The following is a 12,586-nucleotide window of genomic DNA, read 5'->3' as shown; positions in this document are numbered from 1 at the left end:
ACTGTCCAAGAATTTCCAGGAAGCTTCCAAAAAGGGAGGTATCCTAGACTCCTGCAACATTCAGGAGGCAAGGAGTTACAATTGTTTTTCTTTAAGTAGCAAAACAACCCCCAGCTGTGAAGGCATGATGGGAGTTGTAGTTTTGTAATAACTGTAAGCCACAGGCTGCTGAATACAGAACCTTCTACTATGGTCACCATTATTATAGGTGCCAGCACCTTCTGGAGCCGCCAGAGGTCGCCAAAAGGACATATTCGACAGCGTGTCAAACTCTATGGCCGAGCGCGGTGCATGTCGGGACGTGCAGGGAGCAGCCGGACGGTGAAGGCGCTGGCCGCCATGTTGAGCGCTTTGTGTAGTTATAAATAAAGATCGGCGGACGTGCGGGCGGTGTATTGGATGGGAGTCTGGACGCTTTGAATCTTCTGGGGGAGGTGTTGGGTATTGTCTTGGCTGCACGTTCCTGAAGTCACCGGCGGCTTGTCCTGAAGCGGCGGCAGCAGCCATGAGAGAAATGTTCACGTAAGTTTTCGTAAGCAGCCCCAGCGGGCTATGGGGTTATTTGGGGACACTGTCGGCTGTGGGGAGCGGGAAGCTCGGCTCTGGTACCCAGTCACGTGACTCTGTTTTGATGCCACCCTTTAAGTGCTGTTTTTTCGGGCTTTATCAGGAACTTCCAGGTTTTTGGAGGAAAAATGGAAATTCAATTATTCTGTATTGCAGAATCTTTTATCAGCTGACCTCATTTCCTAGTGACTGTGCAGGGACATGGCGTCATCATTGGATGATGTCCTAGATCAGTGTTTCCCAACCAGGGTGCCTCCAGCTGTTGCAAAACTACAACTCCCAGAATGCCCAGACAGCCTTTGGCTGTCTGGGCATTCTGGGAGTTGTAGTTTTGCAACAGCTGGAGGCACCCTGGTTGGGAAACACTGTCATAGGTTGTCATCCTGAAACTAAGAGAGGCTTATTTACATGGGTATTAATGCGGGAATCACACCAAAGCCAATGTGGTGGGGAAAAGTGCCATTCTTACCGTGCCACTGTGAGAGACGAGATTGTCAGCTTTCTGGGTGGTTAATTGATATCAATGGGAGGTTTGAAGCATAACTCCGATGTTGGTCTGGTGGCAGGATCCTTGTTTAAAGGAAAACTGTACTGGCTGGTAGTGCGGGGGACGCTGATCAGTTTGATGCCTACCATGCCCGGTTCGCCGCACTGTTCGGCCCTAATCTTCTATCTTCAGGATATGCTAATGAGGTGCCAACTGGCACTGGCCGGGCTAACTGGCACACTGATGTCAGCGCCGCCCAGCTCCTCAATATTCCTCCCCTCTCTCTTCATTACAGAGCGAGAGAAGAGGGAGGGGAGGAATATTGATGAGCTGGGTGGTGCTGTGGCCAGCGGCACTGACGTCAGAGTGCCAGTTAGCCCAGCCGATGCCAGTTAGCATCTCATTAGCATATACTGAAAATAGATTAGGACCAAACGGCGTGGCGTATGCGTGCACTGTAGGCATCAAACTGATTAGTGCCCCCACACTACCGGCCAGTACTGCTGGGGGAACAAGCTGACAGTTTTCCTTAAAATTTCCTGGCGACTTCATATCTAAGGCTTGCCCGCTGCTACAACGATCAGAATACTGATTTGCCGTAATTTGTGGTTAATCTGTATCCTGGCCAGGAAGTTGCCAGCATATACTTAATCAGATATCCAGCCACCGAATAAACCTCAGTTTGCTTTAGAGCAGTGTTCCCCCTAATGTTGTGCCTCCAGCTTTTGTACAACTACAACTCCCAGCATTCCCAGACAGCCAAACGCTGTCCATGCGTGCGGGGAGTGTAGATCTGCAACAGTTGAAGGCACCCTGGGTGGAAAACACCACTTTGGAGAATAAGAGAAACGTAATGGGGAAGGGTTAATAAAACCTGTGCAGAGGAAGAATGGTGTCGTTGCCCATAGCAACCGATCAGCAAAGGCCTCAGCAAAATGAAGCCTCTCTTCACAGGTTTTGATAAATTTCCCTAAGCAAACTTCTTCCAGAAACGGTGCCACGCTTGTCCTCAGTCTGTTTGTGGTATTGCAGCTCAGATCTATTGAAGTGAAAAAATGGCAAGTTGTAATACCAAAAACATCCTGAGGAACAGGTGTGGCACTGTTTTTGTTTGTGTGTGTTCTTTTGATGAAGAAAGCAGTTATGGCTTTCTAAGACTAGAGAACTCCTTTTAATGAATGATTGAATAGCCACATTGACATCAACACAAATATCTGCGCGGTTAGTTCTATGCTGCTGGTGGTGTCAGTCCATAAGGCTCTGTTCGCATCTTGTATATACGCAGAGTGTCTGTAGGGTCCTATGTGCCCAGCACATGCTATGCTAGCCTTGCATTCAAGGTGTGAACAGAGCCTAACCAGTACATACATGTGACTTACATCAGTGCTGTTGCGAAACTACAGCTCCCAAGCTGGAGAACACTCTTCTCTCTGCTGCAGTACCTTACATAATTTCCCAACCAGTATGCCCCCAGCCGTTGCAAAACTACAACACAAAGCATGCCCAGACAGCCTTCGGCTGTCTGGGCATGCTAGAAGTTGTAGTTTAGCAACAGCTGGAAGCACACTGGTTGGGAGACACTGCCTTGCAGTATCACTATGGTCATGTCACAACTGAGTGGCTGCTATAGGGTCTCTTTCCCCCCCCCCCCCCCGGTTCCTTTCCCGGTCTGGATAATAGAGTGCTCGGCAATGATCGGACACCCCATAGAGACTAAATGGAGCACTGGTTGAGCATGAACACTGCTCCTCCATTAACCTGGGGACAATCGACCACCGTTCTCAGGATCAGTAGGGTCAGACCAAGACTGATCAGCTAGATATCCTCTGGATAAGGGTATCTTGGCATGTTGGGATAACCCCCTTTAGTCACTTATTTTTGTGTTGTATCTCGTGTGGTTTTCTGCATGATTCCCTTTATGTGAATACACAGTTGTTGTGGAGCTATTAGGTGTGTGTATATATAGACTAGTAGCGATGCTTTGACCCCAGGAGCTATTTATACAGTGGCCTGATCCTAGAAGTAACTCTCTTCCAGCTTCTTTTGCTGGAGCCGGGATTGTTAATCTGCATATGCAGGGTTGTGGAAGTTTAAAAATGGACTAAAACGGAGCACAATCTACTTGTCCCTCATGAAAATCCACTTATGACAAAATAGTGTTTACATATTTTTATATGGAAAAGGGGAGTACTCCGGCGCGCAATTTTTTCCTTTTATCCGTTCCGGGCTGCAAAATAAAAGAAAACACACTTTATCTTACCTGCCAACGAGCCCCCAGAGCTCCGGTACAGGTGTTTGGTCCCCGGGCTGTATTCTTCTTACTTCCTGTTAGCCCAGCCGAGGCGGGACATCGCTGCGGCCGGTGATAGGCAGAAGCTCCTTGTAACGTGTAACAGGAAGTAAGAATACAGCCCGGGGACCGAACACCTGTACCGGAGCTCCGGGGGATCGTTGGCAGGTAAGAGAAAGTGTGTTTTCTTTTATTTTGCAGCACGGACGGGATAAATGGGGGGGGGGGGGGGGGGGAGTGCGCTCCGGAGTACTCCTTTAATATGGAAGGTGTTAATGGGTGTATTTTAAAACTTTTATGAAACTTTTTTTAGGAGGAATCATTAAAGTCCTCATACAGATCAATGAAGTTCTATTGAACTGGATTGATATGTGCTCATTTGGTTGAGCCTGCCTTGAGCAGATCTACAGGGCAGCAGTGGATGAAGAGGTAAGCCCTCCGGCTACCTCCGCAGTGGATCCCTCTAGACGGCGCTGTCAATTTTGACAGCAGCGATCTAAAGGGTTATTAGCCAGCCCAATGCTATTAACAGCGGCTAACGGCTATGAACTGCGGCCCCCAGCTACTGATATCAGCTGGCGGCCGCCGGGTATGAAGCGGGCTTGAGTCGGGAGCCTACTCTATACACCCCGAGCACCGGTGTGAGGCGCAGACTTGCTCCGCTCCTCCCCTAAGTCTGCACCTCACATCAGCATTCTAAAAATAAAGGGGGAAGTCAGTCCAGCCCCGCTTGCCTGATACAGGGCTAAATGCATGAAAAATTTACTTGCCCGGCCCCCGGAACTGCATGTCCCGGGCAATAGGATTTTCACATCTCTGCTGTGGGGAAGCTCAGCCTCTCCTATTGATGTATAGGCAGAAGATCCCCCAACTGCATGGGAGTTTAGGCAAATCCATATCCCAAAAACTTAGCCTTTCACAGTTGTTTGTTTGATTTATTTATTTTTTAATAGCTGTATGTGCCGAATAGTTACACACAGTAATTTTACTCTTTTGTTTTGCAGAAATGGCCTCCAGGAAGTCCAGCCTCAAAAAAACTATGGCATTACCTCCCCGATTAGTTGGGCTGGTCCCAAAGACATTGATCACCTCTACACCCAGAAGCTGATGGAAGCCATGAAACCTTTTGGGGTTTTTGAAGACGATGAAGAGTTACAACACAGGTTGGTCATCTTGCAGTCTGACTTCTGACCTTTATGATAAAGGGTATTCCCAGCTGATAAAGAAATGGCACATCTGAGATTTGCAGGGACCACAGTGTTTGTTCAGAGATGCACCCCTTAAGTTTTCCTCGTGCAACAGCATTTATTGACATCACTTTTAGAATACCTTGGGCTTAAGTAGTAAGGTGTTTTATAATCCCCAGTTCTTTAGTGTTATGAAAGAAAGGCATCCATGTGTGTTGTTGCACTAACAAGATACAATGCTGTAGACTCTGCTCTCTGTTCCTACCTAGGTCAGCCGTTGGCTGTCCGGGCATGCTGGGAGTTGTAGTTTTGCAACAGCTGGAGGCACCCTGGTTGGGAAACACGGACCTAGAGTCTTAAATTGGTTATCCAAGAATAGAAAAATGAAGTTAATGTCTTTTAAAAACAGCACTACATCTGTCTTCAGGCTGTGTATGGTATTACAACTTTGCTACATTCACTTCAACATAACTTTGCTGCAAAAATCACACACAGCCTGAGGACAGAAGTTGTGATTTATTTTTTTTATATTTTATATCTGTCATTGTCATCTGTCAAGTTCTGTGTATTAGATCAAAGTAGTAGATCTAGTCTTGACAGTATGTTGGCAGTCTTTTAACCTTTTTACTATTACTTATCATTTTTGGAAGCAAACGATTAGGGAACAGTTAGGCTATGTATACTTCTGTGGGTGTATCTCTATGGTCGCATACACTAGAGATTGTATGTATGGTGCTGTAATACGGTCATGTGCATAAAACAATATAATACAGTAGGAGTTGGTGACTTGCACGTTTATTGGAAATCCCACAACATTGGCTGAGCACTGTAGTCCAGTAGTTAGTGTGTACCTGTCCAAATTGGTCCTTGTGGCATGTTACATTTGAGATTTACTCTGCAAAGTTGTCATTTCTACTTGTGTAACGATCTTCTCCTCTGTTTCAAGGATGTTTGTCTTGGGAAAACTAAACAATTTAGTGAAAGAATGGATTGCAGAACTGGGTGAATGTAAGGTAAGTGGGTCACTTTTACTACATGATACAGTCACATGTCAAGAAACAGGACTTCATGAGGAGTTTCATGGACAGACAAACTCTCCAGTGTTGGAGCTTAAATCAAAAAAATCATAATTTTTTTTTTAAAAATCTGGAAACATGGCTGTCATTTGGCAGTCTAAGCTGGTCTGTCCTTATTTGTGTATAGAAATTTTGTGTATCTCACAGTATAGCCATACGTTCGCAGGAGACAGAAACCTACTCAGCAAATAGTGGAATAATAAATGTTGTTCCAACGGAATAGAGGTGCCTTCTAAAACTTAGACTTTAATATTACCGTATATACTCGAGTATAAGCCGACCCGAATATAAGCCGAGGGCCCTAATTTCACCCCAAAAACTCAGGAAAAGTTATTGACTCGACTATAAGCCTAGGGTGGTAAATGCATCATCCCCCGTCATTAACACCCTGTCATCATCCCCCCCCCTTCATCATCACCACCTGTCGTTATCCCACCCCCTTTATCATCACCGCTTGTCAATGTCTGATTACAGTGGTCTTCAAACTGCGGACCTCCAGATGTTCCAAAACTACAACTCCCAGCATGCCCGGGCATGCTGGGAGTTGTAGTTTTGAAACATCTGGGAGGCCGCAGGTTGAAGACCACTGCGTCCTTCGTCATCCCCCTACCCCCTTTAAATTTGTACTCCCCTTGGCGGGATGTTAGGGTGAGCTGGTCCGGGCCATCTGTGCTGCAGGGACCGTCCGGTGGGGAGGGGTAGTCGTTCTGGGCTGTCCATCTTTACCGGGGGGGGGGGGGGGGGGGGGCTCTTCTCCTCCGGGCCCGGAATAGTGACGTTGCCTTGACTACAACAAACAGGGACGTTGTTCATGAACGTCCCTGTGCGTTGTCGTCAAGGCAGCGTCACTATTCCGGGGCTAGGCCCGTAGAGGCGCGATACAGCACCCCCCTCCCTAATTGTGGCTGAGGATGTAATTAAGGAGGTCCAGGACTAGATGATTGTGGGCTTGATGATAAACACCTCGAGAGGACTGAAAATACAAGACGGCTTGTAACCCAACCGCATGAGGTATATATGAATATAGGGCCTCAATGTCGATGGAGGCTAATAATACCTTCTCCTCGACGGTGAGACCCTCCACCTTACGTAAAAGATCCAAGGTATCCAGAGTATAGAAGGGGGAAAAGACATAACAAAATCCCTAAGTATCTTGTATAGATAGATTCCAACATTTTGCCCAAGACCTTATTTGTGTATAGGAAGGGGATCTGTCAATCCAGCCTGGCAGGCACTGCCCCAGGGACTAGGAGCACTTTTCTTAAAAAAAATCGTTACCCTTCCAGTACTTTTAAGCAGCTGTATGCTATATTCTTTTTGAATTTTGTTTTTGTCTTGTCCACAGTGCTCTCTGCTGACACCTGATGCCCGTATCGGGAACTGTCCAGAGCAGCATAGGTTTGCTATGGGGATTTTCTCCTACTCTGGACAGTTCATGAACCGGGCATCAGGTGTCAGCAGAGAGCTCTGTGGACAAGACAGAAAAATGTAAAAAAGCAAAGAATTTCCTCTGTAGCATACAGCTGCTGAAAAGTACTGGAAGGGTAAAGTTGTTTTTTTTTTTTTTTTTTTTTTTTTTTTAATAAAGTCCTTTACAAATCTTTCTGGCACCAAAAAGTGGTGTACTGGTAACTAACTGTGTACTGGTAAATGTATTTAGTTATTTGTTAAAGGAGAATTGTGTTAAGACTCTTAATAAAGGGCAAGAAAAAGCTAGTGCTTGTTTGGTGACTTTGTATGAAACATAGATTCTGCACTCTTTGTGTAGTTGCAGCCTTTGTGAGCAGCATGTGCTTTTCTTATTGTATTTCTTAGAGTCTTCCACCTACTACAATAGCTGCAGCCGGGGGGAAAATCTTCACTTTTGGCTCTTATCGACTTGGTGTCCACACTAAAGGTATGTCAGCATGTTTACTCACGAGCTAGTTATGTGGTTAGTGTTATCGTAGAAAACCTTTTTAATTCCCCCCCCCCCCCCCCCTCCTATTCCAGGTGCTGATATTGATGCCCTCTGCGTTGCTCCCAGACATGTTGAGCGTTCAGATTTTTTCCAGACATTTGTTGAAAAGCTGAAAGTACAGGATGGGATAAGAAATGTTAGAGTAAGTGGTTATTGTCCATGTCTTCATGCATAGCACACCTTGGTGTCACTCCCCCCAATGGGCTCACAATTATGAGTCACTTTATATCTGCCAGACCTAAACTGAATAAAATGTAGAAACACTAAATGAACATTACATTTGATTCCATTTGTATTTGAGAGCTTGATGTGAGTATAATCTTGAAATTAATCTAGTTTTAGTTATACTTTTTTATTTTGGATCTACATTAAAACAGAAGAGATGTATTTTTTGCAAGAAGCTCATTTTCTCTGATAAGCAGGACTGTGACAGTGCACAGACAATAAAAAGCAATATATGTGACTGACTATATAAACTGCAGTATAGGATAAACAATGTGCTAACTACATGTCTACTGGGCAATAGGGCTGCATGACATGGGGGGGGAAATGTGCGATTGCCATTATGGGCCTAAATATTGGGATTTCGATATGCGATGCAATATAATAAATGGTGAAATCCCGCCATTTCATATCCAATCTCCTACATTTTACAACTATCCACTCATTTTATGTCCACCGCCCATTTCAAATCTCCCCATTTAATTTATCTTTTCCCCCTGTCACATTCTCCCCTCATTAAAGCAAAAAACGCAATTCGATTGCTTTTGCGATATATCGTGCAGCCCTACTCGGCAATAAGGTCACCACAATGATGTCCATAATAATACAAATGCCGAAAAATGATATGAAAATGCCTCCAGGATGTTCCCCCACCTCACACTCAGTGTTTCACTATGCTTCCTCTAGGATTGAGAGGAAGCATAAAGATACACGTCGGCCGTGTGAGCCAATTTGTGATTGTATGCGGTAGCAGCATCTACAGAGTTTATGTCCTATATTTTCTGTAGGTTGTGTTGTAATGTAACATGTATGCTTCTTGTTTGTGTTAGGCTGTCGAGGATGCTTTTGTTCCTGTAATAAAGTTTGAATTTATCAACATTGAGGTAAGCATAAAGAAATGCCCACAATGGGTTGTATTGGGCACTGTAATGTTTATAGGGAAAATAAGCTGTTTGCCCATGCTAAACCCAATATACTGGGTTATAGTGGGGGTGAACAACATTAGCGAGTGGTCACTTACTATAAATGGTGGAGTATTTGCCTGTTATGCCTTTCATCTTCCCCCTTCTCTGTGTAATGGAGAAGCTGTGCTTTCCTGCCTCTTTAGTATTTAGGCTACTTTCACACTAACATTGTTCCACCTGTTCTCAAACACCCATTATTCCATCCGTTATTTGCGGACTCATTAAAGAATAACAGCTAAGAATATCTGTCATCCAAAGACTTCAATGTATTAAAAAAAATAAAAAATCGGTTATTCCACCGGCGAAATTGTGCATGGGACATTATTTCTCCCATCACAAATAATGTCTGTTAGTCATACTGGACCATAACTGGTACCACTGATGCTTAAAAAAATCCCATAGACATGATTGGGATTTTTTGACAGCCGTTTTTAGGACTTTGTGAAGGGAGATGGTTTGGAAAAACAAAAATGCAAAAATAAAATTGGCCTGGTCCTTAAAGGAAAACTGTCATGTTTTCTCCCGCACTATCCACAGGTACCGATGAATAGTGCAGGAGACGCTGAACCTTTTGAGTCCTACCCTACCCTGCCCGGATGCGCTGCGCCGTTCGCCCGTTATAGCACTTTCTGTATATTTTAAATTAGCTGCTAACTGGCACGGGCAGGGTTACTGCCTTCATCTGGCACTGTGACTTAACCGCCGCCCGGCCCGCCGCACCGCCCAGCTAATGAATATTCATATAATGTCTTACACTCTCCTTCTCATCCCGGACGATACTGCGCATGTGCGGGATTTCCTACTATACCCGGAAGCGGTCTTCAGCGCTGCTTCATTAGTCCAGAGCAGCGTTGGAGTAAGGTTGTAGGCATGCTCATGCCTACCATCTATTAGAATTATAATGAAGCAGCGCTGAAGACCGCTTCACTGTATAGTAGGAAATCCCGCACATGCGCGTTATCGGCCGGGACGAGAAGGAGAGTGTAAGACATAATATAAATATTCATTAGCCGGGCGGTGGTTACATGACAGTGCCAGACGAAGGCAGTAACCCCACCCGTGCCAGTTAGCAGCTAATTAGTTCGCATATGCGCTGGGGGCCGGGAGTGGGCGCCATTATTACTCAGCTACTTTTACTTCAGCGGGCCGGGGCGCATTAGCTCCGCCCACCCGGCCCTTCAGTGCTTCTCTGTGCGGGGGCTAGTTATCTATTGGCGCTGTGCACGCGCAGAGGGGAGTTTTCAGGGCCATTCAACAGTGCCCTTGGTTAAGTACGGTCCCATCTTGCCATTGGTGGTGGTCTGCATCTCTCCTCAGCCTGCCAGAGTTTTAAAAACTTCACAGCAGCTGCCTTGTGGGCTCAGACCTGTTCCTCCTCTAACAGATGACTAGGTCCCTGGTTTCCTATTACACTCTAAGGGTTGTAACACGAAATTACTGGTTCTGTTAAACCCACTTGTTCTGCCTGCACCACTGCTCCCCCAGAACCCCCTGTTGTTTCTTCTCAGGATGCCCTCCCAGACCCTGTGGGTTCGGCCATCCTTCCGGTCTGGGTATTCCCCGACTTGGCTCAGGTTCCGGTATGGGGTGACTGCCTTGAAGAGGTCCTCTCGCAGCTTCATAGGAATGTTTCATCTGTCTCATCCCCTGAGTCTTGGGCAGGCACGGGAGGTCTCCTCACTGCCCCGTTGCTCCAGCTTGTAGCTTGCATCACTCCTCTAGTGGACTCTCCCATGGTTGCTGCTCTGGCTCTCCAGACCCGCGTACCAGGTCAATCTCTCCCTCTTCCAGGGCCGCCTCCCGCGTTCACCTTCAACTGGAGAAATTATGGATGAGGTTTCCGATTCGGCCTCTGATTCAGAAGACCGCACGGATATGTCGGACATGGTGTACTCATTGGCTTCGACCATAAGAGACACCTTCCATCTAGAGGACCCAGGAACTTCGGACGTGGCTCCAGAAGTTTCCTTTCATCGTGCCCGACCTCTTCCAGGGCTGCCTCACCTCGTTCCCATTCACCTGGAGAACTTGTGGATGAGGTTTCTGATTCGGCCTCCGACTCAGTGGACCGCACGGATATGCCTGATGTGGTGTACTCGTTGGTTTCGGCCATAAGAGACACTTTGCAGATAAAGGACCCAGGAACTTCGGACGTGGTCCAGAAGTTTCCTCTCATCGTGCCCGACCTCTTCCACGGCTGCCTCACCTCGTTCCCATTCACCTGCAGAACTTGTGGATAAGGTTTTCTTCGTGCCTGACTGGCACCCAAGACTTTCAGCTCTCGCGCTGAATTTTATGCCCTGCTGGTATCCGTCTGGAGGCAACCTGACAAGAAGTTTCAAGTACGGTATCTCTTTTGCCAAAGACCTCATTGCTTGGTGGGCCTCCTCTCCAACTGTGGATCCGCCGGTCTCCCGCCTCTCTAAGGCGACTACCCGGCCGTTTCTGATGCGGCTGCCTTAAAGGATCCAGCGGACATAAAGGTGGAGACTTTGGAAAACTTTGCCTTTTGAGACAGCAGGTTCTTCCTGCTTTTGCTTCTGCCTTGGTGTCAAAAGCCCTTTCAGTATGGTCTCCCAACTCCGCCAAGTAAGTCTTCAAGATCCTTCCGGAGGATTTATTTAATCTAGCTCTCCGATGCTCCTCAGCTGGGGATTTTCTGTGTTCTGCTTCCATGCGCAGCCGCTGTGCTGCCCTTGCCACAAGCTACCTGGTAGCCTCCATGTGGCTTAAAGCATGGAATACAGACACCGCCTTCAGGAAGTGAGGCGATGGGCAGAAAATTGTTCGTTTATTTTTTTTTACCTCTGGATAAGGCTCACAGAACAGATTTCCGTCGGAAGTCCTCTGCCTTCCGGTTCTGCGGACCTTTGGTACCAACAAAGGGTCCAGCCAGGTGCCTTCACGGGAAAGGGCTTCCTCCTTCCGGACCCGTCCCTCCCGGAGGTCGGCTATCCGTTCTGGCCATTTGGCGGCCCCTTCAGCCAACCGTAGGCCTTCCTCAGCTTGAAGGGTTGCCCCCAACCTGCAGAACTTTCTCGGGTGACTGGTTGCCTCTTACTCTTCCAGGTTGCCTGGACCACGCACATTCAGGATCCCTGCGTCAGGGATGTGGTAGTCAACGGATACAGGATCGAATTTGCTTCCCTTCCATTGGATTGCCTTTTTCTTTCCTGGACCCTCCGGTTCCCTTCTCTAGCGAAGGCAGTTCGGAGCGCGCTCCAGCTCCCTTTTTGTCCAGGGTGTAATTGTCCCGGTTCCTTCAGGGGAACGTTTTTGAGGTTTATTCCAACCTCTTTGTGGTCCCCAAGAAAGGCGTTTCTGTTCGCCCAATCTTGGTTCTCAAGTATCTCAGCCATCATCTTCTGCCTTCCCATGGAGTCTCTCCGTTCAGTACTGGCGTCCGTGGTTCTAGGGAAGTTTTCTTTCCTCGGTGGACATCAAGGATGCCTGCCTCCATACCTCATTGTTTCCCGATCTTCAGCAGTACCCCCGCTTTGCAGTTCCGGGCGGTCATTTTTCATTGTGGCTCTCAATTTCGGTCTGGCCACCTCTCCGCAGACCCCTACCAAAGTCCTGGCGCCTGTGATAGCCCTTCTACGGATAACAGTTGTTTCCGTAATTCCTTACTTGGACGACCTCCTGATCAGAGCTCCAGCCAGGGCCCAGATCCTGGAGAGTCTTAGTCTCAACCTTCAGACCTTATCTCACTTCGGTTGGATGGTCAAATGGGACAAGTCCAACCGCTCTCCTGGGGCTCCAGTTCAACGCGGCCTCTGCCCGTTTTCGACTCTGCTGAGCAATTGGTTGACTCTCTCATCTAGAGTCCGAA

At 47.1% G+C, this 12,586-nt stretch overlaps 1 protein-coding gene across 4 annotated transcripts in view; it reads left to right on the top strand.

The window, feature by feature from the left end:
* The first annotated feature begins 299 nt into the window (after window positions 1-299).
* The window catches only part of PAPOLG (poly(A) polymerase gamma), a 36,742-nt gene continuing 24,455 nt past the window's right edge, over window positions 300-12,586 (top strand). For all 4 annotated transcript variants that reach the window (XR_008891543.1, XM_056567665.1, XM_056567667.1 and 1 more), the window contains exons 1-6: window positions 300-522; window positions 4,349-4,507; window positions 5,478-5,544; window positions 7,423-7,504; window positions 7,600-7,709; window positions 8,620-8,673. Coding sequence is in view for 3 of the 4 variants with exons in the window: in XM_056567665.1 (XP_056423640.1) it covers window positions 506-522; window positions 4,349-4,507; window positions 5,478-5,544; window positions 7,423-7,504; window positions 7,600-7,709; window positions 8,620-8,673 (489 nt within the window). In the remaining variant the exon portion in view is untranslated. The remainder of the gene's footprint in view (window positions 523-4,348; window positions 4,508-5,477; window positions 5,545-7,422; window positions 7,505-7,599; window positions 7,710-8,619; window positions 8,674-12,586) is intronic.

The sequence above is a fragment of the Hyla sarda genome, chromosome 3, assembly GCF_029499605.1.
Source record: "Hyla sarda isolate aHylSar1 chromosome 3, aHylSar1.hap1, whole genome shotgun sequence".
Classification (NCBI taxonomy): domain Eukaryota; kingdom Metazoa; phylum Chordata; class Amphibia; order Anura; family Hylidae; genus Hyla; species Hyla sarda.
Note: the sequence above shows the minus strand (reverse complement) of the source record. Positions and strands in the feature narration are given on the sequence as shown.